General features: G+C 40.8%; 2 protein-coding genes across 3 annotated transcripts; both read right to left on the minus strand.

The window, feature by feature from the left end:
- Positions 1-2,588: 2,588 nt before the first annotated feature.
- On the minus strand, positions 2,589-6,136 carry LOC110538114 (uncharacterized). Its single transcript, XM_021624713.3, has 2 exons — positions 5,778-6,136; positions 2,589-4,641 (listed from the first exon to the last, which is right to left on the minus strand). Exon 2 carries the CDS (start codon positions 4,465-4,467, stop codon positions 2,932-2,934), a length of 1,536 nt encoding a protein of 511 aa, XP_021480388.1. The 5' UTR covers positions 4,468-4,641; positions 5,778-6,136; the 3' UTR covers positions 2,589-2,931.
- A 3,861-nt stretch (positions 6,137-9,997) lies between these two features.
- LOC110538115 (uncharacterized) lies at positions 9,998-23,975 on the minus strand. 2 transcript variants are annotated; one of them, XM_021624714.3, is made up of 4 exons: positions 23,424-23,975; positions 19,040-19,345; positions 16,371-16,691; positions 9,998-16,073 (listed from the first exon to the last, which is right to left on the minus strand). In XM_021624714.3, exons 1-4 carry the CDS (start codon positions 23,770-23,772, stop codon positions 15,601-15,603), a joined length of 1,449 nt encoding a protein of 482 aa, XP_021480389.2. In that variant the 5' UTR covers positions 23,773-23,975; the 3' UTR covers positions 9,998-15,600. The 2 variants fall into 2 exon arrangements, with proteins under 2 accessions (XP_021480389.2, XP_021480390.2); XM_021624715.3 differs by lacking the exon at positions 23,424-23,975 and adding an exon at positions 22,385-22,469.
- Between the last annotated feature and the right edge of the window lie 2,701 nt (positions 23,976-26,676).

Below are 26,676 nucleotides of genomic sequence, written 5' to 3' on the forward strand. Positions count from 1 at the left end.
ACCAATTGTGCAAGTTCTCCCACTTAAACAGATGAGAGAGGCCATCATAGGTACACTTCAACTATGACAGACAAAATGAGAGAAAAAATCCAGAAAATCACATTGTAGGATTTTTAATGAATTTATTTGCAAATTATGGTGGAAAATAAGTATTTGGTCACCTACAAACAAGCAAGATTTCTGGCTCTCACAGACCTGTAACTTCTTCTTTAAGAGGCTCCTCTGTCCTCCACTCGTTACCTGTATTAATGGCACCTGTTTGAACTTGTTATCAGTATAAAAGACACCTGTCCACAACCTCAAACAGTCATACTCCAAACTCCACTATGGCCAAGACCAAAGAGCTGTCAAAGGATGCCAGAAACAAAATTGTAGACCTGCACCAGGCTGGGAAGACTGAATCTGCAATAGGTAAGCAGCTTGGTTTGAAGAAATCAACTGTGTGAGCAATTATTAGGAAATGGAAGACATACAAGACCACTGATAATCTCCCTCGATCTGGGGCTCCATGCAAGATCTCGCCCCGTGGGGTCAAAATGATCACAAGAACGGTGAGCAAAAATCCCAGAACCACACGGGGGGACCTAGTGAATGACCTGCAGAGAGCTGGGACCAAAGTAACAAAGCCTACCATCAGTAACACAATACGCCGCCAGGGACTCAAATCCTGCAGTGCCAGACGTGTCCCCCTGCTTAAGCCAGTACATGTCCAGGCCCGTCTGATGTTTACTAGAGAGCATTTGGATGATCCAGAAGAAGATTGGGAGAATGTCAAATGGTCAGATGAAACCAAAATATAACTTTTTGGTAAAAACTCAACTCGTCGTGTTTGGAGGACAAAGAATGCTGAGTTGCATCCAAAGAACACCATACCTACTGTGAAGCATGGGGGTGGAAACATCATGCTTTGGGGCTGTTTTTCTGCAAAGGGACCAGGACGACTGATCCGTGTAAAGGAAAGAATGAATGGGGCCATGTATCGTAAGATTTTGAATGAAAACCTCCATGCAAGGGCATGGAAGATGAAACGTGGCTGGGTCTTTCAGCATGACAATGATACCAAACACACCGCCCAGGCAACAAAGGAGTGGCTTCGTAAGAAGCATTTCAAGGTCCTGGAGTGGCCTAGCCAGTCTCCAGATCTCAACCCATAGAAAATCTTTGGAGGGAGTTGAAAGTCTGTGTTGCCCAGCAACAGCCCCAAAACATCACTGCTCTAGAGGAGATCTGCATGGAGGAATGGGCCAAAATTCCAGCAACAGTGTGTGAAAACCTTGTGAAGACTTACAGAAAACGTTTGGCCTCTGTCATTGCCAACAAAGGGTATATAACAAAGTATTGAGATAAACTTTTGTTATTGACCAAATACTTATTTTCCACCATATTTTGCAAATAATTTCATTAAAAATCCTACAATGTGATTTTCTGGATTTTTGTTTCTCATTTTGTCTGTCATAGTTGAAGTGTACCTATGATGAAAATTACAGGCCTCTCTCATCTTTTTAAGTGGGAGAACTTGCACAATTAGTGGCTGACTACATACTTTTTTGCCCCACTGTATGTGCGTAGAAGTCCATTCAAATTCTTCCAATGATATTGTGAACCTAACAGTGCTGCTGGTGGTTGAAGGATTTCAAGCATCTGTGGTTACTGGTATCTTCATTCTGTATCTCAGAGCAAACATGTCTATAGTGTCATAGTACTAGAGTGTGCAATAAAGTATGTTATAACTAAGAATTGTAAAAAGGACCATGAAATCACATACCTAGCAGGCAGTTGTGTAAAGTACCAATGTCATGTGTTATCTGTACTTCTCTATTTATATTTTAGACAGCTTTTACTTCACATTCCTAAAGAAAACAAGGTACTTTTTACTCCATACATTTTCCCTGACACCCAAAAACACTCATTCGATTTTGAATGCTTAGCAGGACTGGAAAATGGTCCAATTCACACTTCAAGAGAACATCCCTGATCATCCCTACTGCTTCTGATCTTGCAGACTCATGAAGCACACATGGTTTGTTTGTAAATTATGTCAGTGTTGGAGCGTGCCTCTAGTTATCCATAACTATAAAAGATACAAATTGTGCCATCTGGTTTGCTTAACTAGCAATTTGAAAAATGTATACTTTTGATACTTTAGTATATTTAAAGCCCAAAACTTTTACTCAAGTAGTATTTTACTGGGCGACGTTCACTTTAGTCATTTTCTACTAAGATATCTTTACTTTTACTCAAGTATGAAAATTGGGTACTTTTTCCACCACTGCTAGCAGGGAGGTGATGGTGATCACAAACAACATATGGGAGTGTTTGGGAGTCATCTTTTCTACAATGAAAATACTACAGTACCCATTTTTACTACAGTGCTACCAGTATCTATACTACTTTCTCAGCTCTGTACACTTTATTTATAATGAGTATAGTGGCAATACAGTAGTGTGCAATTGTGGTACAACATTCAGGGCCCAACATTCAGTCTTGACCTGTTACCAATGTTCTAGTAAAGAGATTCATTTGCCACTCCGGTAGACAATATCGTAATTCAGGATCATAATACAGGATAAGACAAAAGAAAGGAGAGATTTGGTGTTGCATTAGTTTCTTTAATAATGAATTCCAGTACATGGTTTTAGGAATTACATGTTATCAATAAGTGATTTTCCTGGAGGAAAGAAACTGGAATGGCACTCACTACAACACAGATCAGACAAGATAGAAAGTTTTCTATAAGTCCCTCAGTAACTTCACTGATCCCAACATACAGACATTTGCATAATAGCAAATCAGTCAAGTTGACCCCCAAAGAACATAACTCAAAAAGCACAAAAGGTATGAAAAACGTAAGAAAAGTGTAAAGAAAAACATATATATATATATATAGTATTTATATAAAAAAAGGAATAATACTTAAGAGGTTAAAGGTATTTAGCTACTATCAGTACTACGGCTGCTGCTGCCACCACTGCTGCTGCTGGAGCTGCTGCTGCTCATGTCTGATCTCTCTCTTTTGTGAATTTGCTCGTGTGCTTTGAGATGGCCTGACTGGCTGAAGTTCTTCCCACACTGGAGGCAGGCGAAAGGTCTCTCCCCAGTGTGGATTTGCTGGTGTGCTTTAAGATGTCCCAAACGGCCAAAGCTCTTACCACACTGTGTGCAGCCGAATGGCCTCACCCCGGAATGTATCTTCTCGTGTGTTTTGAGGACCCCCGAGTTGCTGAATGTCTTCCCGCACTGAGAGCAGCAGTACGGTTTCTCACCGGTGTGAATCTGCAGGTGGTTGTGGTAGCTCATTTCCTTGGTGAAGCTCTTCCCACAGTGTTGGCAGCAGAAAGGCCTCTCTCCGGTGTGGCTTAGCTGGTGGGCTTTGAGCTCCTTGGACTGCCCAAAGCTCTTCCCACACTGAAGGCAACAGAAGGGCTTCTCGCCGGTGTGTAGCCGCTGGTGTGAGCGAAGGTCATCTGCTTTGGTGAAGCCCTTGGGGCAGTGGGCACAGATGTAGGGTTTCTGACCCGTGTGAATGAGCTGGTGCCTCTTCAGGTTCCCTGCCTGGCCGAAGCTCTTGCCGCACTGCGAGCAGGTATACGGCCTCTCTCCTGTGTGAATGCGCTGGTGTGTTTTGAGGTTCCCCAGAGTGCTGAAATTCTTCCCACACTGGGTGCAAGAGAAAGGCTTCTCCCCACTGAGGTTACGAGGTTTACGTGGGGTTGTGCTATGCCCTTTCGTGCTTGTGTGCCCTGGGCCTTTGCCAGCATGGGTAGACTGCAGCTCGTAGAGGCCTCCTGCACCAGGGAACTCGTTGTCCAGCCTATGACCTTCCATGACACCGTCATGGCTGAGCTTGTTTAGCTCAGTCCGGAGCTCGGCCATGTGGATAGACTCTAGGCTCATTTCGGTCTTGATGTGGCTGGACATCAGGTTGGGCTCGTACTCAGTCTTGATGGCCCCGAGCTCGGTGGTGTAATAACACTGCAGGTCAGCGTGCTGCTCCGACCTGATGTAGTCCAGGCTGTCGGACACGTGGGTGATGTAGTCGAACACCAGGCTGGGCTCGTAGTGAGACTTCATAGAATACGAGTCGCTCTCGTACTCAGAGCTGTGGAAGCAGTGGAGGTCGTGGACGTGGTGCTCAGACTTGATGTAGTCCAACCCACTGATCTCCATCTTGATCTGTTCGTGGCCCAACTCCGCCATGCTCAGTGGCTGGATCTCTGACAGGTCCACGGTGCGGATCGGGTCCAGGTCGTCTGCGGGCTCAGTCTTCACGCAGGGCAGCATGATCATGGGCTCTGCGATCTCTGCCGTCAGCGTGCCGAGTGTGGGCGTACTGCAGTCGGACGAGAGCAGGTGGAGGGTTGGCGAGGTGCACTCAGGCCGAAGTGGATCCAGCGGTGGCGAGCCACACTCTGATGCATGCAGCGTGTTGAGTCCTAGCATAATGCACTCTGTCTCTAACTCTGCCATGGCTGCAGAGTCCTTATGCACCCGTCTCCAGTTAGTCCAGTAATGGATCAGAGAATAGTACTACTTTGCCCTGAAAAGAGCCTTGGTCCACTTGAGTGTCCCTCTGACAGTATAGCTTGTTCTGATGCCAAGCCTTCTTCCTTGGGTTAGGAGCAAAACCTATCTTTGAAGCCCCTGGAATAAAAGAAGACAAGGGATATGAAATCCTTCAGTTAAAAAAATATAACCAATTGTCTTCTACAGGCCTCACTTTAATTAGAATATAGCAGGGGTAATGTAACGGATAGGCCTAGTAGGGAAAGTAATACAAAAATAACAGGTCTGTCAACTCATAATAACATTGGCTTATTATTACAAATAAACCAAGCACACAGAATACTAAAAAGATAACTACACAGACTCACAATAACTAGTGACAAGCAAGCTATATGTATGAGAAAACACACAGATGTGCAATGACAATAGAGATGTGCAAACTTCGAGAACTGTGTATTTTGTATTTCGAAAAGTTTTAATGATGGCTGGTGAGAAGTTGGCAGCCAAACGTCCTGAAATAGTTTTGGCTACTTCTAACTTCACAACATTCATGCTCGTCAATTCGATGACTATACAATAACTCGCCTTGAAATCTAAATAGCACATTGCACCAAAATTAAGGACTTTAATGTAAACTTCCAACATGAGTGTTCATGTAATACCTGCATGTTCTGACCAACTAGGCAAAATGACAAACCAGCCACGCACATCATGCACTAGTTGGCTGCAAGAATCTGGCGGCGATTTTTTTCTCTCACCCAGTTGGTTGAGGATGGCAATATGCAAGCTATTGGGTGACATATGAAGCGCTTACAACCAGCACAAACTTTTCGGAGAGGGGATTTTTTTCACCAGCCAACTCTTTGCATAATTTTTAAAAGGCATATTTCAGTTTACCAGCTGACTACCATCGTACAAAGACAGGGCAAGATGCCATTTCTAGCTAACTAGCTAGCCAGTGGCCATCTTGTTTATCGCTAACGTCGATGTTGCTAGCTAGATAGCTAGCTTTACAGATGCGTCTAACTAGCTCGATGACATGTAGCTAGCAAGGAAAGTGAGACGGCTATACTGCACTGTTACTAGCTACTTTTTTTTATTCACTTTGAGCGTGCATCCTGAACCCTTGCAGGTTGTACTAGGCAAGTGTCGCTAAATAAATTGTGTCGAATTACGAAACCTGTGTTGGGCCATGCACATTCACACACTGGCATATGAGAAAGTGGTGGAAAAAGAAGGAAATCGGTATAAAAAAAACAGCTAGCAATAGCTACCTGCGGTTTCTCCGATTCATGGCTTTTTTAGCCTTCGGCTCGCTTTCGCCACAGTTGCTTGGCTTCAAACTGAACCGGACCCGCCACGTCCACCTCGACCAAGCAACTCTGCAGCCTCCGTATTGCTTTCTCCTTTCTTTTCCTTACTCCCTCTCTCCTCTCCTCCCTCTCCCCCTCTCTCTCTCTCTCATTGACTAATTCTGCTTCGTTTTCACTCCCTTGACGCTTTCCCCGATGTTTCTGCTGTGCACTTCCGTCGTCTGATGGAAATGCGCGCGCAGCATGCGTTCATCTCGCTTCATATATTGCTGTCAATCCGTGGGACTCGCAACATTGTATCATTCTCTCCACTGATCTATGGACTCGGCTCGTAAACGCAGTTGTAAATCAATCAGAGTATTGTCAAAGACCAGCCCTGTCAGAGACCACTCTTGTAAAACGTCCAGGCTACATCATAGGCCAGGCTAGTGCTTGCAAAAACATAATTACAGACATAAAGACAGTAACTGAACTGTAAAGGAACGTCTTTGATTTTATTTTTTCCAATAACCTATGTATAACATATTTTAACTATTCATGTAACTTGACATAAACTCAAAGTATAGCAGTAGTTCAATTGTGTCTAACTTGCACTTTGTGTTGCAGTACTTCTCTCTATTTCTACTTCTCTCCACTATTTATTGTTCAAATTACATTTTCACTCTCCAGGTGTGTATATATACCCATGGTAAATAAAAGCAACACATGACCACATGTTTACATTACATAGACATTAGAGTTGGTACTAATAACTGGGTCCCTGACTTGAGTCAGCATCTGATGCAGCTTCTTTTTTGTTTGATCACCTGGACCAGCCTTAAATGTCTGCACACATCCCTGCTGAGAAGACAAGCACAAAGACCCCCACTGACGCCAGGTACCTAAAATCACGAGACTCAGACATGAGACACTTTTCACGAGTTTTACCTGCTTGGCTTATACTGGCAATATAGGGTGCACAACCAATCAATTACACTATCTGATCAATTATTGTAAGTGCCAGGGAGAAAAGAAGGACTATAATTGCTACATTTACTATCAATATAGCATCAAAAATAGTTTTCCAGATTGTATTTTGCCAATTATTTTTCGCAATGTGAATATTGAGACAAGCTGGATGAGAACCACTGATTTAAAGTGATAGTCTACTCAAAATACAACAATAACATGATTTCCCACTTACCTGGCTATTATTGATTCACCAAGACAGTTTTTGTACATACATGTCACATACCTGGGTTCATCATAACCATGTGTGCACACCACCTATCAGTAATGTCAGAGCATAATGTCAGAGCATTTATTGGCCGTTTTTTATTAACAACACTTAAGGGATTTCCAGACTGGAAGCGATGGGACGGAGTGGAGTTCGCCCAAATAGAGCAGATTCTTATTTTCTCCGCCTCGGCTGAGTGGCTTTCACGTGCACGAGCACCGTCGGCCTGGAAAGAATTCCGCCCACCGCCATTATAAATGAATGCTAAACTCTGCTAACGCTTCCTGTCTAAACACAATACCAGAATATTACTTTATTTTCAGGTTTACCTTAAGATGTATGAGGACAATTGCCTCCTATCCCACATTTAGATAGTTATTGCTCACCAAATGACTTGGAAATTATTTTGAATAACAAGAGAAAATTAAATACATCTCATTGGATTACATCCAAGTTTCAAATTAAATCAAATGTTATTGGTCACATACACATGGTTAGCAGATGTTATTGCAAGTGTAGCAAAATGCTTGTGCTTCTAGTTCAGACAGTGCAGCAATATCTAACAAGTAATATCTAACAATTCCACAACAAATACCTAATACACACAAATCTAAGTAAAGGAATGTTCTTTATATAAGAACGACAGAGCGGCATAGGCTAAGATTCAATAGATAGTATAGAATACAGTATATACAGTTGAAGTTGGAAGTTTACATACACTTAGGTCGGTGACATTAAAACTTGTTTTTCAACCACTCCACAAATTTCTTGTTAACAAACTATAGTTTTGGCAAGTCGGTTGGGACATCTACTTTGTGCATGACACAAGTAATCTTTCCAACAATTGTTACCAGACAGATCATTTCACTTATAATTTACTATATCACAATTCCAGTGGGGCAGAAGTTTACATACTCTAATTTGACTGTGCCTTTAAACAGCTTGGAAAAATCCAGAAAATGATGTCATGGCTTTAGATGCTTCTGATAGGCTAATTGACATCATTTGAGTCAATTGGAGGTGTATCTGTGGATGTATTTCAAGGCCTACCTTCAAACTCAGTGCCTCTTTGCTTGACATCATAGGAAAATCAAAATAAATCAGCAAAGACCTCAGAAAAAAAATTGTAGACCTCCACAAGTCTGGATCATCCTTGGGAGCAATTTCCAAATGCCTGAAGGTACTACGGTCATCTGTACAAACAAGAGTACGCAAGTATAAATACCATGGGACCACGCAGCCATCATACCGCTCAGGAAGGAGACGCGTTCGGTCTCCGAGAGATGAACGTACTTTGGTGCGAAAAGTACAAATCAATCCCAAAACAACAGCAAAGGACCTTGTGAAGATGCTGGAGGAAACAGGTACAAAAGTATCTATATCCCCAGTAAAATGAGTCCTATATCAACATAACCTGAAAGGCTGCTCAGCAAGGAAGAAGCTACTGTTCCAAAACCGCCATAAAAAAGCCAGACTACGGTTTGCAACTGCACATGGGGACAAAGATCGTACTTTTTGGAGAAATGTCCTCTGGTCTGATGAAACAAAAAATGTAACTACTTGGCCATAATGACCATCTTTATGTTTGGAAGAAAAAGGGGGAGGCTTGCAAGCCAAAGAACACCAACTCAACCGTGAAGCAAGGGGTGGCAGCATCATGTTGTGGGGCTGCTTTGCTGCAGGAGGGAATGGTGCACTTCACAATATAGATGGCATCATGAGGATGGAAAATTATGTGGATATATTGAAGCAACATCTCAAGACATCAGTCAAGTTAAAGCTTGGTCACAAATGGGTCTTCCAAATGGACAATGACCCCAAGCATACTTCCAAAGTTGTGGCAAAATGGCTTAAGGACAACAAAGTCAAGGTATTGGAGTGGCCATCACAAAGCCCTGACCTCAATCCTATAGAACATTTGTGGGCAGAATTGAAAAAGCGTGTGCGAGCAAGGAGGCCTACAAACCTGACTGTTACACCAGCTCTGTCAGGAGGAATGGGCCAAAATTCACCAAACCTAGTGGGAAGCTTGTGGAAGGCTACCCAAAACGTTTGACTCAAGTTAAACAATTTAAAGGCAATGCTACCAAATACTTAATTGTGTGTGTTAACTTCTGACCCACTGGGAATGTGATGAAAGAAATAAAATCAGAAATTAAATATTCTCTCTGTTATTGACATTTCACATTCTTAAAATAGTGGTGATCCTAACTGACTTAAGACACGGATTTTTACTAGGATTAAATGTCAGTAATTGTGAAAAACTGAGTTTAAATGTATTTGGCTAAGGTGTATGTAAACTTCTGACTTCAACTGTACATATGAGATGAGTAATGCAAGATATGTAAACATTATTAAAGTGACTAGTGTTCCATTTATTAAAGGTGCCAATGACTTCAAGATTGTATATAGGTAGCAGCCTCTCTGTGCTAGTGATGGCTGTTTAACAGTCTGATGGCCTTGAGATAGAAGCTGTTTTTCAGTCTCTCGGTCCTAGCTTCGATGCACCTGTAATGACCTTGCCTTCTGGATGGTAGAGGGGTGAACAGGCAGTGGCTCGAGTGGTTGTTGTTTCAATTATCTTTTGGGAATACCTTAGTGCCCCATGGCAAAATGAATAGAATTGTATGAAATTAGTCATACAATTGCAAAATCTTCTCTCCGCCCAATGGCAATGGCAAAAATGTGAGGAATTGCCGCAAACTTGCTGTAAAACAGCAACATTTTCTCTCCGCTGTCAGTGGGGCCATGAAAATGTTTTGCTGGCAAGGTGAGGGGGCCCCCAAAAAATTCCCCCCAAAAGCTAGGGCCAGTTCTGACTGTACGTGTGGATATGGACGTGGATATACAGACACTGCAGTCCCTCATGAGTTCAGATGTTTTGTGGCCTCCACCCTCATCAAAGTTGCTAATCTCTGACCTAAATAATAAACAATAAGGGATAAACAATAAGAAACAAAAAAGGTTGATTGTTAACATTTATTTTTCTTACACTAAGTACCCAGTTGTTATTTTCTAATGGGTATAACACAACGTCACATTGCCTACATAATTACATTATCTTGGCAGAGTTGACTTGGCATGAATGGCATTTCAGAAGTGCTCTCTTGTTTTGAAGAAATCCAGAAACCAAACTAGTTTACAATTTGGCAAAATCTAGCTTCAGTATGCCAAATTATAAAAGAAATACAGATATAGGATCTTCATTTGATCACCCTGTTGCAGGATAACTTTGTTGCAATGCAGGACACTTAAAACGTGTCGATAATTTGAGGTGTAAAAAGACATCTGAAATTTGTAATTTCCACTTTGACATTTCCGACCTGATTTTCCCTCATGAAAAATGTATCAACCCCTACAAAAATGTCCATTAATTATAATCCACATAATTCAAATTTCCTGTTGCTGCAGGATTATTTTCCTGCTGTAGCAAACTGGCTCAAATTAATATCCTACATCTGTATGTCCTACAATTGATCACATCTTATCAGAATAGAATTGAGTGAAGAACTAAAAAATTTAACAATGTCACGAATGGAACATAAAATAAATAAAATCCTTATCTGAAATCATTTTAGAATTTGGATGTCAATTTGAAATCTGCACGTTCCCTGGATTACAAACATCATTCTAATACTTCTAAGAAATAAAACATACAACCAAAACCACAAATTCAAAAAACACATAAAATATGTCTACTCCCTTTAATTACCTCTTTCAAATGTAGCATCACAATTCATTTGAAGTCCCTTCTTTAATCATTTTGCACCTCCTCCTTCACGTTTGGTTCAAATCAGGATGAGGAGGCTTTTACTCAGTTCATATTACTTATAAAAAGGTAACCACTCAACCACTTTTCAGGAAATAACCTGAATAAATATGTCTAGAAGCAAGACACACAAGATTGCTTTACCATAATGCAATGCTCGAGTGAATGCACTTCTTAATGACGACCAAACTCTGTGTGCATGCTCTTAGTAGGCTATAACTATATCCCCCTATTACATGCATACGGATAAAACATTATATCTGACTAAACATATAAGGCTACCATCTTTTTGCACATCGTATCATATTGTAATTGTACAGTTGTGCAACTGTGACAAATGTGTATGGAATTAAATGTCCTATATTTCTTGCCAGGTAACTAAATAACATTTATTCTGTGGTCCCATCAATGTTTGCAACCTTACAAAGAGGTAACTGCCAAAATAAAGGAAACACCAACATAAAGCGTCACAATAGGGTGTTGGGTCACCACAACCCAGAACTAACTTCAATGCACCTTGGCATAGATTCTACAAGTGTCGGGAACTCTATTGGAGGGATGATACACCATTCTTCCATGAGAAATAAATTGTCCAATTGGGTTGCGATCTGGTGACTAAGACAGCCTTGGCATATGGTTTATTTTCATGCTCTTCAAATCATTCAGTGACCATTCTTGCCCTGTGGATGGGGGCATTGTCATCCTATTGGGGCATTGCCATGGTAGCCAAAATAATGGCCTGCCCAGCATTTTTATGCATTACCCTAAGCATGATGGGTTGTGAATTACCTGCTTTCACTATACTTTGTATTCCTCATTTACTCAAGTGTTTCCATTATTGTGGCAGTTACCTGTACGTCCATGTGACAAGGCAAGAGAATATGCTAAATAGTGAACTGTTTTGGTAGGAATCCTTAAGGTTGTGCCAGTTAACGCCAGTCAAACACTATTCTGTCATGCAGACAAATATTAATATTTGTGATAATATTGAGGTAATGTTTCAAAAAACCAATTTGCTGTGTTTACTCTTTTCTGATATTCAACGTGAGGTACAGAGGTCTTGTAAAGTAACGGAAAGATAACAAAGAAGAAAACATGTCAGTAGGCATTTGAAAAAAAAGTGGCTGGGTGATTCATTAGCATAAGCAAAAACAACTAAATGAGTTACCTGTTGAACACAGTCGTCACAACTGTTTCAAGAGGTGGATTGCGCTTAGCAGGCATTAGGAGACAAAACGGCTGAATACGAGAGTGAAGTGCTAGATAGCCATAACACACTCCTGTCTTTCTCCTAACATAGAAAAGCAATAAACAGATTCCGCATTGTTCATGGTTAGCGTACTGCTTAGCACAAACGTGTTTTGAGTGGTGATGTGACTTTACAAGACACTGCTTTTAGTGGGAATGAAGTGCACTATGTGAGTTCTAGATACTAGGACAAAGCATAGGCTAATAATCAATAACACTACATTAATTGCAAGTGTGCAGCACTGGCTGCAAATACAATCAGAAACATACATTTTCTACCACTTAAAGCCTTTGAGGGTTTCTACAATGTTTCAGTCTTAGGCTGTGTTTACACAGGCAGGCCAATTATATTTGTCCAATAATCAGTTCAGCTCTTTTGCCAATAATTGGGGAAAAGATCAGAATTGGGCTGCCTGTGTAAACGCAGCCTGAGAGACAAGTCTTTAAAACACTTCAAAATCCTAAATTTGCACATTGGTTACAACCCTGAAGACACAGAGGGAAATTCTCTCTCTCCATATATTTTCATACATTTTACCTTGTAAAAATGTGAAGACATTGCATGCAATTTCTTTAAATTGGTTACAGTTGAAGATGAGAGGTTGTGTACCAAACCATTTTTAAAATTGTACCCATGTAAACTTTAATGCTGGTTTGACCTGAATAAAAGACCCAAATCTTTTGGAATCCATTGTCTTCTCAGATTCTGATAGAAATAGAACACATGGTCCTGATACATAGTAATTAAACTATCTACACTTTATGTCAAGGACTTACATGAGTTAAAGCACAAGGGAGTGTAAACTAAAATGTAATCTGTGGCTACAATTAACCAAAACACAAAAAGATAGCACAGGAGGAACATTTCGAAACAGCGTAAGTACGACTACTTTAACAGAAAAAGTCAGTGGGCACGAGGGCACTTAAAAAAAAAATATATATATATATATATATATATATATATAAAAAAAAATATGTATGTATATATATATATATATATATATATACACACATATTTTTTTTACAATGGATTGGGACGTTGCCATGGGTTTCCCGCTCTAGTGTAGAAGTGTGACCTGATCTCTTGGAAACAGAGCCACAGAAACAACCTTCCCGGAGGAAGACAAAAAAAAAATCCTGTGGATTACAGGGCCGATTTGAGGATTTCTTTGCATCGATTGTTGTTTGAAGTACAGGTACATCGTCAACAATCGGTTACTGGCTTTGCCACAAATAGGTAACATTACCATGTTGTCAATGGTACACAGTATTGCTTGCTATTACATTAATGCTTTGTGCAGAGCGATTAACCATAATTTCAGTTATTTTGACCGATGGTAAAAATGGCCCGATGGCAAAATTATTTGAATTCCATTTTTTCTTCTTCTGAGAGCTCAATGTGCATATTGCAACGTTTCTCTACAGATAAATCAGATCAAGCCTAAACTGTGCGATATAGTAGGGAGTTGCAGTTTCAAACATGCCAATATTCTACATCGTTTAGGTGCAGAAAATGTGGTAATTAACTACTATGCCGAAAATACATTGCGTGTCTACTTGTCCCACCTGTGTGTTTATTTTACGCCTGCTACGTCAGGTTAGTGTGGGGCAGACAGAGAGAATGCGCAATCAAGAGGGAGAGAGAGCAGTTGCTACGCGAGGTATCTCTACCCGAAAATACATGATCTTAAGTGATTGATAGTTGGTATTTAGCGGTCATAAAATTCTACCTTACTTTGAAGAACTACTAAAATAGTAATTTTGTCAGACAGCTTAGGCAGCAGCTCCATAGAGATTTGAGATGACTTGGAATTAAATAATAAAGCCATCAAATAAAACATGTAATATACACAACTGAAATATTTTATTAAAGTAATGTGAATAAATTATGGTTAATAATGGTTAAGTCATAAATGGGCAGTCGCTACCATCATGGGACCGTAATTATTTTATTCTGTGTTACAGCAATCAACCTACATAATGCATGTAATGTTATTTTTTCCCAACTTAAAACCGTGATAATTTTTTCAGAATTGAACCGAAACCATCCTCAAAAAGCACAAATCACTCAGCACTACAAACTGCAGACGCATCTACAAGATACAAAGCACAATCAAAATGGGAAGACGCTACGATACTTAAGGAATCTGGCAGAGGGTCTTGAACAGTGTTTGCCTTTCTACAGATATCTTTTCGGAGGCCAAGAGCAGTCCTGCAAACACCTGTAAGTCTCCAAAGTCTATACAACCCTGCCCCTCAACCCCACCACATCCCTTATTTGAATGGCCCATCCCTTCAATATTGTATGTTCCCAACAAAGTATTCTGTTAGGCATGGCCATATGAGCAGAAACAATATTCCCGATGTCCAATCAGATGCTCCACATCCATTTGACTCATCCGGAGGTCAAACAAGACAAAGCAAACCAAAAAGTGTTTCTCATCAATGTGGTATTTCTCTACATCCCATGACACTTGAGAATTCAGCCTTCCACAATCAGCACGAGGGCAAGATTCCGTTCTTTACCTCACTATCTTCTTAGACTTGTGTCAGGAATGGTCCTTCCAGGGCAGACAGGATATATAAAAGCCCAAGATGGACCATTGTGATATGTCACACAGCTCGTGCTAGTCATCAACTAGAGGTCTGCAGACTCTGAATCTGTGGTTCTTTATAAAAAAACAAAAAGGGCTACCAACGTAACAATACCTTTATCAAACATTTGAGTGTTTTTAAGGAGGTATTTATGTTGAGTGAAAAATAAAAATACTGTCAAGTGAGGACTGTAAATAGTGAATTGCATGAAGAAGGTAAAAGAGAAATACCAGGTTATTTCCATCTGTACAGAGATTCACATTCAGAGGTAAGCAAAACAAAGGTATGACATCTGCTATTGACTCCAGCAGTCCGTCGCTCTCCCCCTTTACCCTGGGCACATAAGCCCTTTGAAAGTGAGTCACTGTTTGTAGCACCGGAAAAAAGACGAGTTGCGATTCACATTCGACTTGAGACAACGCGTCTGCAACTGAAAGATACAATTCTCACAAATCAGTGTACTGTTTATTGAAATTGCAGTCCACAAAAGCCAAGATCATTGCCTCCGGTATAGCAAATAACCTTGATGTTAAATAAAGCACAAAGAGACCAGTTTGATATTCCAAAAAAATTTAGAAAAGTATACTGAGAAAACTAAAAAGAGCACTTAAAAAGGTCACTTCATTGCTTGTTGTGAGCGCCACTGTCCCATGCTATACATAATGTAAAATGGTGATACTAATCACAACTACCAGCCAGATCCAATCCCAAATGATTACAAAGTATTTACCTTGTCGCCACATGTAAGGAATCTTAATGGTGGTAACAATTAAGAAACATACAGCAGTCAGCAAAAACTGTACCTTCAAATCAGCAACATGAAAAAAATGCCTCCGATTCCCAACTTGTAAGGTACTTAAAGTGAACTCAAATGTATGAACTCGAATACCGGTGACCATCCTGCTACTATGGCTATTTGTGAGATATGGACTGAAGAGCGACTTTTTTTTCAGGACTCAGGACTTTTTCCCAGTGTGAGTCCGTAGGTGCGCCTGTAGCCGGGATGCCTTGGAGAAGCGTTTCCCGCACTTTGAGCAGCAAATTGCTGGCGTCGTCCCCATTGCTGTGGTGATATGAGTCTGCTGGTGAGCTTTCAGGAGCGGCGCCCGGCTGAACTTCTTGCCGCATTCTTTACACTCGTGAGCCTTCCTGCCTTTGACAGGCTCGGTCTTCACCTTTGAGTCCAGCGTCGTCGTCCCTTTGTCTTCCTTCTCTTCCTCCTCCTCCAGTGAAACAGCAACCTTTTTCTTGGGAGATGGGCAGCTCTGGTTAGGCGATTCTGTGTTTTGCCGTCGCTCAGCTGCTCTGCCAGGGGAAGCGTCGGCGAGCAGCGGAATGGTTTCCATGGCGTTCTCGTCCTCGTCTAGGAGCTGAGCAGGGAGTGTGAGGAGCCTGTGAAGCATCGACGGAGACCTGAGGGACTCCTCAACTGAAACACAGACAGAGGGATATAAATAAAAGAGAGCAAGTGAAATGAAGATTAAAGGCAACAAAGGCTGACAGAGTTTTTAATAATAGGGAAGGAAAGACGATTGGTCCAGGAGGATGTGACAAGGAAGCTACAGCGGTCTGGTTTTGTACTAGACTAAGAGAATACACATTAAGGAGAACACATATCTAAATATAACACAAAATTAAGCATAAAGAGTCATGGGACTTATGAGTAAGCGTGCGTGCAACTGGCCAGGTCACGTAGGGGCATCAGTTCAGTAGTTCCCATGAGCACCTGTAGCGCTTATGGTAGCAGGAGGGTCTTGCGGAGTGTCCAAGGTCGAGGAGAGGACCTCCATGTCCTCCAGAGGCATCCACTGGGGGTCCTGCAGGGGGCTAGTGGGGGAGGGCTCCAGGTTCTCACGGATCAGGGCGTTCAGACTGGGGAAGGAGCCCACAATCCCCAGCCCAGATCCCCCAGTCCTCTCCTCACCCCCCTTCCCTGAAGCCAGCTCTTTGATCTGCCACAGGTCACTGCACCACTTCTGCCCAAACACCTTGTCCAGGATGGGGACCCAGTCCTGGGCTACGGTCAGGACAGCCTGCTTGTCACTGTCTACACACAGAGAGAGGGAGAGAGAGCAACAAATCTGAGAAGACAAACCTGAACTGGAAAACAAGTACAATTCACACTGGCTGTGGTCAGGACAGATTTCTTGTCACTGTCTGCACAGGGAGAGGGAGAAAGGAACAAAAACAAGACAACTGAACTGGAATAAAAGTGCAAAACCTATCCATGATGTGGATACAAACACTGACAAATATTTATAAAAACAGCACAAGTGCATGTTTGTGTTCATACATCATTGCACCTGAAGAAGCAGTTAACACATTCGGTGATTATTTTCATCATTATAGCAGTTATTTCTAATGCAGTACATTTTAATACTGATCCATTTTTACAAAAATGCTTACATTAAGAGACCCAAGGCAATATACACATAGGAAGTGTTTGCTTATAGTGAACCGGCTTAATAATATCTAAGCTGTATTACCAGCACAAGTATAAGACTGGACTCCTAAGAGTAGAGGGAAACCTATATCTACTGTACATGGCATACCTAACATGGCGCCAAATATACGTAACAGACTGCAGGGGTTTAACTGGAGCAACTATTTGGCACTGACACTGTTAATAGTTAACTATAACAGGGGAGCTTCAGCTCCCATTTTGACAGCTACTAAATAGGTCAATTGACCAGTTCAACTGATTCAGAGGACTGGTGTGTGAAAGTCATGGCTTACAACATGGTTATGAAACACACAAACATTTTTATTTATAAAAAAAATGGTGCCTCAGTGCTCTGATTAGTCCATATTGAATCCTAATCATGTTTTTTTCCCCAGTCTGACTACTTACACAAGCTTATTTTCAGCACCAGAAATGAAGGTAACACTTGATGCGTTTAAACTGATATTTAAAATGAAGTGTGCCCGAGATTAACAATACCCTTGTATTCATTTTACTATGTTGTGTAAATCCATTTGAATTCAATCACTTTGACAGCATCCCTTTTCATTTAAATAAAAACTTTCCATACATGTTTGCCCATGGATGAATTGGTCAGAAAGTCACTTTTCAGACATGAATGCCAAAACATTCATGAGATAAAGGTGCTCAGAGTTGACCCATTTTGCAAACCATGAGACATCCATTTCTTCATCACTAGAAAAGATAAATGGTTGAGTTTGATATCATTTAAAAGCTTACAAAAAAAAAAAAGGGATGTCAAACTATTTTACAGTTTCTCGATAAATGTCAACAAAAAAAAAACATTTTTAAAATGTACCTTTAACGTCAATTATATTAAAGCATGTGGCAATTTTTTTTCTTCATATTAGCATGTTGTAACTTAGAGCCGACTTCACATTATCTGAGGTTATGTTGTGCCCGCCCTCAGTTGAGACACTACATGCTCATAAATACAGGTTGGGTGTAATTTGGATCGTAGAAATCAGAATGTACATGTCCCTTCAGATCACTGCAATTTAGCTGCTACACCATTGACATTTACATTGAATGTTTTACTTCTAATTAGTACCAGAAAGACTGCCGCCGGTCCATCCACTGTCAACTTAAATGGTTATGTCTATTATCTATATGATTTCAATAGGTTTCCTATGAAGAATTGACAGTACAATGTAAAACAGATATTCCCATTCAAGTCAAAATTCTCTGATGTGTGGACCTCCATCTTTGTGGTACCATTTGCACGTTAGAAATGTCAATTTTATTCCAGTTTCTGTACATTTATCAGCTAAAACATGACACCCATGCTGTATTCAAGAACATGTGTCTCAACCGATGATGGGCACACTACAACAACCTCAGATTATGTAAAATATGGTCTAAGATACAACACGAGAATTTGAAGAAAAAATGAATACCTTTTAAAGTTAACATATTATATATATAAAACTTTTTTTCCCCAGGGAATTATCAAATTGATTGACAACCCTGTTTGTAAGCTTTTAAATGAAACTCAGCAGTTTATCTTTTCCAGTAATGAAGACATGGATGCCTCATGGTATTTTCTTAGTACATCTACAATGGGCAAATATGTATGGAAGGTTTCATTCAAATCAAAAGGGGTGCTATCAAAAAGTGATTGAATTCAAATGGATTTACCCTGTGGCATTGAGTTGCAACTTGAAAACATATGAACAGGAAGTTACTGGCCTCTCACGAGTAATTGAATGTATAGGCAGAGGAGGTGCTGAGTCTTGGCACTTTCCATCCCTATATTTTTCATAAGAAAGCATAACCTCCAGTGCTGTGGGATTTGATTGGTATCATAGCAAGCATCCCCAGATTCTGTGTGTGTTACATTTGGGACTTGTAAATAAAGCCTGGAGTTGATTATCATGTTGACTAGAACATCATGTTAAGGTTCAAACACAGACCATTTGTTGTCTCAGTTTGCTCTCTTTGTTCTCGGACAATTTTGACTGTGACGTTTCTGGATTCCTGCCGGGTGTCCTCTGAGCCGCTGGGGAACGCTGTGTTGTTTTCCGACCCACTCCTCCTCGACACCCCGCCCTTCCTGTTCTCCTGGTGCGCCAAGTGGCGCAACTGCTCCTCTAGAGCGATGTGCTCCCGCTCTTTCCTGGTCAGCTCCAGGAGCAGGTCATCGAAACTGGCCTCCACAATTTTGGTCAGCTCGCACACAGCAAACTCCAGCACATGCTCCATGACCATCTTGAGCTGACCTGCAGAGAAGGACATGGACACAAAATAGTCATCAGAATTAGTCTACTGTCTTTAACGATAACTATTTCCTTATGTAAATAATGGACAGGAAAGTAGAAATAAAAACCTGTTGTGTGTAAAGAGGAAATAATGAGGCATAGATCAATGGCTGGTATGTTTGTAGATAAATAGTGACACATTTGAGAGCTGCCACTGATCAAGGTTAAAAAATAAATAAATGCGTTGCGCACAATGCTGTCATTCTAGGATATTTGTTGAACACAGTAGGCAAAAACAACCCCGTATCCTTACAAGGAAACGTCTCTCCAAACGACTCTTTTTGCTATGCAAATGACTAAGGCTGCAATTATTTGTGTCGCGGTTTTAATCAAGTAACACAAAAGTGCATTGTGCAATGAATTTACAAAGCACACTATTTTCAAATTTGGTTTGGATAAAATGGTGCCTCATCCATTTAAAATGTTACGGTCTATTTTAGGCTCAGCCATTAGAATTGGAAAAACAACAGCCATTGAGTCCTTTTGAATGTCCATGCCTGCTTTACACAAACTATCCCTGAGAGCCCTTGGTTGTACAGCATTGTTATCATAAGCATTTCTCTAGCCTACATATATGTTACACACACAGTGGCCCTTTTTTGGGGGGCCCAAAACACTAAGAAAAACATTGTCATCCCATAATGAATTTTACTCGGCATCCTTTGAGATGAACCATTTTTTAGCAACCAGCAATGGGCATTAATTTTTGCCTACGCAATACAACGAGTCTAAAGTTACAGACCTCAGCCATGGCTCTTGATTGATATGTTGTAGCACTGCCAGACTGAAAATCACTTGATTGATAACAACCATATAAGACCCAAAAAATACATGTGTCTAGGGGACAGATTTGAGCTTTCCTTATAAAATGCCAATTTCTCAGTTTGGGATTGGTGTATATTTGTAACAACAACCAATCAAAACAGTTTAAAATGTGAGGCGGGTTTTATTGGGCATTTCATCCATGGTGGCAATGACAATAAATTAGTTATATTCAATATGAGTGCATTACTATAATTAAATCTGCTTACATAGAGAGGTAAAATATTGAAAGGAATGATTTATAATACCACGAGAAGGCTTTATTGCTCAGATAGCTCGGGTCACATCCCCCTTTGCAATAGGTATAATTTGGGAGTGGTAAACACTTCCCTGAAATAGTCGAGCAAGTTCTCACCGATCCCATAATGGTTTTTGAAGCTAAATCAATTACCACACTTGATATTTTCAAACATCTCCAATCAGAGAAAATGATATAAGCTTTTCATCATACAAATATCTCCATGATGATATCTGACAAATGAGCCAGGCTACTCTAAGAATTAACACCTGTGTAGTAGAAAGCCTAGGCGGCATACTGAATCACACATTGTCTACACACATGATGACTCTCACCCCATTCTTAACCACAAGTTCTAAATGTAAAACAAGTTGTGCAAAACATGGCGAGAAAACATTTTACATATCCATCGCCACACATAGATGGTGTTAGGTCTTAGTTACAGATAAAGCTGAGAATAAACTGAACTAAAACTACTTAGTCATTGATCACTGTTTCATGAACACAATAATAAGATTGTGGATAGTCAGATTAATAGAATAGATTGTTTAAAGATGCACTATGCAGAAATCCCTCTGCCATTTCCTGGGTGCTAAAAAAAATAATAAATCTAATAGTTTGCCTAATTTCAGTTTGTGACAAAACAAGCAACCGTAGTGTAGAGAATAAATTGTATCATCCAAACCGCTGTGAAAGATATTTTCCATTTTCAGCTTTTTGAAGCTGGTGTACAAAACCAAAAGACGCAAAAACTAAACTTAATTAAGAATGGGAAGCATAGAAATAATGCACATGGAACAGATCTACTGCTTTTTTAGTCTTTCAATATGAATGACAGATAAGTAGCTCACTTTTCTATGTGAATTTGGTCAGGGTGCACAAGAAGTTAAATTTTGCAGCTATAAAATGTTTACATAAAGAACAATTTCACTAATAAATGTTATTTACATGACATCTGAAATCAGGCTTCACGTGGGACTTTTGATATATACAACAACAAAAATCAGCAATCAAAATAAAAGTTATGCCACAGTGACCATGTTACTTTTGTGAAGACGTGTTCTAAGTTTGGACATGAAGTTTGTATGTGAAAACAATTTCTAAGATGCATACTTTCAGTCCTTCCAAACTCAATTCACTTGCGCATAAAAAGGAGGCTTGCGCTACTGGTGTGCTGGCAAATGCGTAGACCAAATACACTGCTGGAACACCGATTACATGTCCTAAATATTCAGATTGCTCAGAAAACCGGGTGTTTTAATCAACGCATGCTTACTTCGATTATGACCGTACACCGATTAAGATAAGCAAAGTAAGGTGTTTACGTGATTGATGCCACACTCGGCCTTCTGCTACAAATCAGTTTCAAATAAAAAAAAGTAGTCTGCATTTAAAACGTACTCATTGATGCGATTTAACTAAAAAGTAGGAGTGGGATGGCAACTGCTTGAAAGCTGTGGTGAGCAGCAGACAACGACAGCATAGGCCTAGTAGGTTTCTGGCAACCTTAGATCTACAATGTTGTTTTGACAAAGCAAACAGGGTTTTACACACACACCTGGTCTGTTTTACAAACACACAGGGATTGATAATAAGAAGAATTTGGTCTTAACTGACTTGCCTAGTTAAAGTTGATTTTTTTGTTTGTTTTTAAGTAACTTACATAACTAGAAAAGAGAATGGATTACATGTCCAAATCCCTGAGGAAGAAAACAAATCAAGTTGGAAATCAATTGTAAAAACCGTGAGCAGCATGGTCTCTATAAGTGCCCATTTTGTTAAAACCACAGGATATAAATAGTAATTGAGCAGAGTCAAAGAAGAAGCCTACTAGCCTAATTGTTGTGTTGCATTGTGTAAGTGTGACATCATGCACTCTGAGGAGCTACCTGTGTGGGTGTCTGAAGTATGAATGTTGCTGCCAGGATTCATTTACTTACATCAAAATGGCCTCCCTGGCCATCGCAACCTAAATAGGAGCCATGGCTTTATGCTAAGTGGCGAGGTACAGCCTCAGCTTTGTCCAAAATGTGCAAATTGAGTTGAAGGCCTGCCAATGGCCTCAGCATTTTGGGGCATAATGACACACAGCTTGCCCAGTGTCTCCTCCTGCCCCCTTTTATATCTCACACCCCTCCTCTCCCTAAATGTATCCTCTCTAAGAACTGAGTGGGTGTGGTTTGCACTTGTGACTTTCATTGGAGAATTATTGGGAGGGGGGCATCTGTTCTTTTGCTGCCAGCGCTGAGGCTCAACAACAATGTCACTGATAGTCCTCTCATCACAACCAATCTTCAATTACAGAGAATAATGTTTTAAGGGGTAGTCAATAAGTAGGCCTATCATTTTCACTGATAGGAAAAATGATTGAGGATGGATGTGCTGCCTTTCAGTGAACCGTGTGCTCGACACCTCCAGTGACAAGGTTGGTGATGTCACTGGCTGTCATTCCACAACTGTACATTGTAACAATCTCAATGGCAACAATGTCACCACAGATGCCAATAATTAAGCATCAGGAGGCCAATTTTGTCAAGTGTACACCTCTTGAGACAAGAGACCATTGTTCACAAGGACACATGCCTGAGTCAAACAGAACACCAAGGTAATAGAACCAAAATGAAAACGACCGTTTTTCATATCCTGAAGATTTGACCACAGGTCATTGATTCTCAGTGTGCTACAGGCTACTACTGCACGTCATCTTACAATATCAACTCTGCTTATTATCGTCATCAAGACTTTCTGCTCTATGCGGAAACCCATACCAAGATACTGGTGCTTTGTCCTTTTTGTTGTTGACTTCAACCCTATGTAAACGGAGTGTGTGGATACGTTGTGCCACAGAAACATAAACAAAAGGTCCACGATCAAACAGACTGTAGGGCAACATAATGGTGTTGTTGTCTTGTGTTTCAAACGTATACGATGAAACCTCTAGGTGCCATGGTAGTAACCTTGCCTAGCTAGTAACCTTACCCACTACTCGACATTTTTGATCCAGTCTTAGAGTGTTTGCGTAAAAGCCGGGCTCTGCGCTGTGGCTGGGGGTGTGTGTCTCGGGCTTTGTTCGATCCGTGGCCGCGTTGTCTTCCCTGCCACCGTTGAATTCGGCTCCATTTTCTTCCCCATTACATTCAAACTCCAGTGACTGAAGCTCTAACTTAAGTCGTTGGTTTTCTTGTTCTTTGACGGCCGTTTTCATTAACATAGAAGTCAAGCTTGATCCAACAGTCTTGGTTATTTCCTGTACTGCGACTTGCACTACTTCCTCTAGTGCAGATTCCAGCTGACCTTGAAAAAACGAAATGTATACGGCGCCGTTCATGATTTCGTCCGTTTTGGTGGAAGACCTTTTTCATTCTTCCCCCAACGCCCCAAAAATATAAAATAGAAGTCAGCACACAACTGATTTACACGAGAAGTAGATACCTCTATCAACACATCGTGTGTACGCCCCTTGGATGCTACCGTAGTATCACGAGTGCAAACGCAATGACGTTCCCCCATCTCATTAACGCCAATTGTGTTTCCAGTCAGGAGAGGGTATAGGGACACGCCTGGTGCCCACATTTATGACGTAGGATATGTCGTGTGCGTGAGAGTGCAGTGTGGAGACGATTCACGATTCCATCCACCTTACAGGTGTGGCATATCAAGAAGCTGATTAAACAGCATGATCATTAAACAGCTGCACCTTGTGCTGGGGACAATAAAAGGCCACTAAAATGTGCAGTTTTGTCACACAACACAATGCCACAGATGTCAAGTTTTGAGGGAGTATGCAATTGGCATGATGACTGCAGGAAGGTCCACCAGAGCTGTTGCCAGATAATTTAATGTTAATTTCTCTACCATAAGCCGCCGCCAATGTCATTTTAGAGAAGTTGACAGTACGTTCAACCAGCCTCATAACCTCAGACAGCGTGTAACCATGCCAGCCCAGGACCTCCATATCTGGCTTCTTCACCTGCGAGATCGTCTGAGACCAGCCAACCGGACAGCTGATGAAACTGAGGAGTATTTCTATCTGTAATAAAGCCCTTTTGTGGGGAAAAAATATTCTGATCGGCTGAGCCTGGCTCCCCCAGTGGGGAGTAGTAGGATAGCAGCCTCCACAACAAAGAACTTGTAATATTGGTCGTAACCATTTGGATGCCACCGTCATACAGTCTACACTGCTCAAATGGGAGAGTTTGCTCTGCAAGCCAACGGACAACACAACTACACCGGGCACAGTGTCCGTCACTCCTGCAGTAAGGAGAAGGAAATAGATAGATAGTGTACGCAATATCAGGCCAGGTTGACGGCTGAACCTCATTTATTGTTGTTTTCACCGAAAAAATATACATCTGTGGGATTAACGTCTAATGTTACATTTTTGTTTATAAAAAAATAAATCTGATATTAAATGAATGATTCGGAACACTCCCAAGTTCCAATTTCGGCTGACAAGTTGAACATTATCTCTAGAGTTTCTAGCCACAAGTATTATTCTTATGTTTTATAAACTAGAATGGTTCATCAGAACTACTGACTGACGTGAACCAAATAGTCATAGCCATCGCGAGACAATTCCGATTGTGTTATTTTCTTCTCAAAGCTGACGGGATGTCACGTGTCCTACTTATATCAGTACACTAGTGAAACCTGAAGCATTACGAAACTTTATTCGATCAAATAAACCTCACGTAGCAAATAAGCCATTAATGTATATGTTGACCTAATTCCACACTCTCATTGACGTCCATACAAAAACTCTTTGCTTAATTGGCGAAACAACGAAAAAAATGCCACCTGCTGGAGGGAGACAGATTTTCCGCAGAGTTGGACATCACAATTCAATTCAAGGGGCTTTATTGACATGAGAAACAGGTTAACATTGCCAAAGCAAGTGAAGTAGATAATATACAAAGGTGAAATAAACAATAAAATGAAAAGTAAACATTACACTCACAGAAGTTCCAAAATAATAAAGACATTACAAATGTCATCATGTATATACAGTGTTGTAACGATGTGCAAATGGTTGAAGTACAAAAGGGAAAATAAATAAACATAAATATGGGTTGAATTTACAATGGTGTTTGTTCTTCACTGGTTGCCCGTTTCTTGTGGCAACAGGTCACAAATATTGCTGCTGTGATGGCACACTGTGGTATTTCACCCAGTACATATGGGAGTTTATCAAAATTGGGTTAGTTTTCAAATTCTTTGTGAATCTGTGTAATCTGAGGGAAATATGTTTCTCTAATGTGGTCATACATTTGGCAGGAGGTTAGGAAGTGCAGCTCAGTTTCCACCTCCTTCTGTGGGCAGTCTGCACATAGCCTGCCTTCTCTTGAGAGCCAGATCTGCCTACTGCTGCCTTTCTCAATAGCAAAGCTATGCTCACTGAGTCTGTACATAGTCAAAGCTTTCCTTAAGTTTGTGTCAGTCACAGTGGTCAGGTATTCTGCCACTGTGTACTCTTTGTTTTTTTGTTAATTCTTTCCAATGTGTCAAGTAATTATCTTTTTGTTTTGTCATGATTTGGTTGGGTGTAATTGTGTTGCTGTCCTGGGGCTCTGTTTGTGTTTGTGAACAGAGCCCCAAGACCAGCATGCTTAGGGGACTATTCTCCAGGTTCATCTCTCTGAAGGTGATGGCTTTGTTAAGGAAGGTTTGCGAATCGCTTCCTTTCAGGTGGTTGTAGAATTTAACGGCACTTTACTGGATTTGTATAATTAGCGGGTATCGGCCTAATTCTGCTCTGCATGCATTATTTGGTGTTTTACATTGTACACAGAGATATTTTTGTAAAATCCCATTTTGTGAATTCTTGGTTGGTGAGCGAAACCCAGACCTCACAACCATAAAGGGCAATGGGTTCTATAACTGATTCAAGTATTTTTAGCCAGATCCTAATTGGTATGTCAAATTTTATGTTCCCTTTGATGGCAAAGAATGCCCTTCTAGCCTTGTCTACCAGATCGTTCACAGCTTTGTGGAAGTTACCTGTGGCGCTGATGTTCAGGCCAGGGTATGTATAGTTGTTTGTGTGCTCTAGGGCAACAGTGTCTAGATGGAATTTGTATTTGTGGTCCTGGCGACTGGACCTTTTTGGAGCACCATTATTTTGGTCTTACTGAGATTTACTGTCAGGGCCCAGGTCTGGCAGAATCTGTGCAGAAGATCTAGGTACTGCTCTAAGCCCTCCTTGGTTGGGGACTGAAGCACCAGATCATCAGCA

Source organism: Oncorhynchus mykiss, chromosome 12 (genome assembly GCF_057628025.1).
Source record: "Oncorhynchus mykiss isolate SJ-2025 chromosome 12, ASM5762802v1, whole genome shotgun sequence".
NCBI classification, from domain to species: Eukaryota; Metazoa; Chordata; class Actinopteri; order Salmoniformes; family Salmonidae; genus Oncorhynchus; species Oncorhynchus mykiss.

What these genes read in the sequence shown, in the direction of transcription:
- LOC110538114 (XM_021624713.3), bottom strand. Translation starts at nt 4,467, where the DNA reads ATGGCAGAGTTAGAGACAGAGTGCATTATGCTAGGACTCAACACGCTG.
- LOC110538115 (XM_021624714.3), bottom strand. Translation starts at nt 23,772, where the DNA reads ATGAACGGCGCCGTATACATTTCGTTTTTTCAAGGTCAGCTGGAATCT. An exon ending in TCAAAAATGTCGAGTAGTGG is followed by an intron (nt 19,346 to 23,423) that starts GTAAGGTTACTA and finishes CCTTCTCTGCAG; the next exon opens with GTCAGCTCAAGATGGTCATG. An exon ending in GCAAACTGAGACAACAAATG is followed by an intron (nt 16,692 to 19,039) that starts GTCTGTGTTTGA and finishes CTCTGTGTGTAG; the next exon opens with ACAGTGACAAGCAGGCTGTC.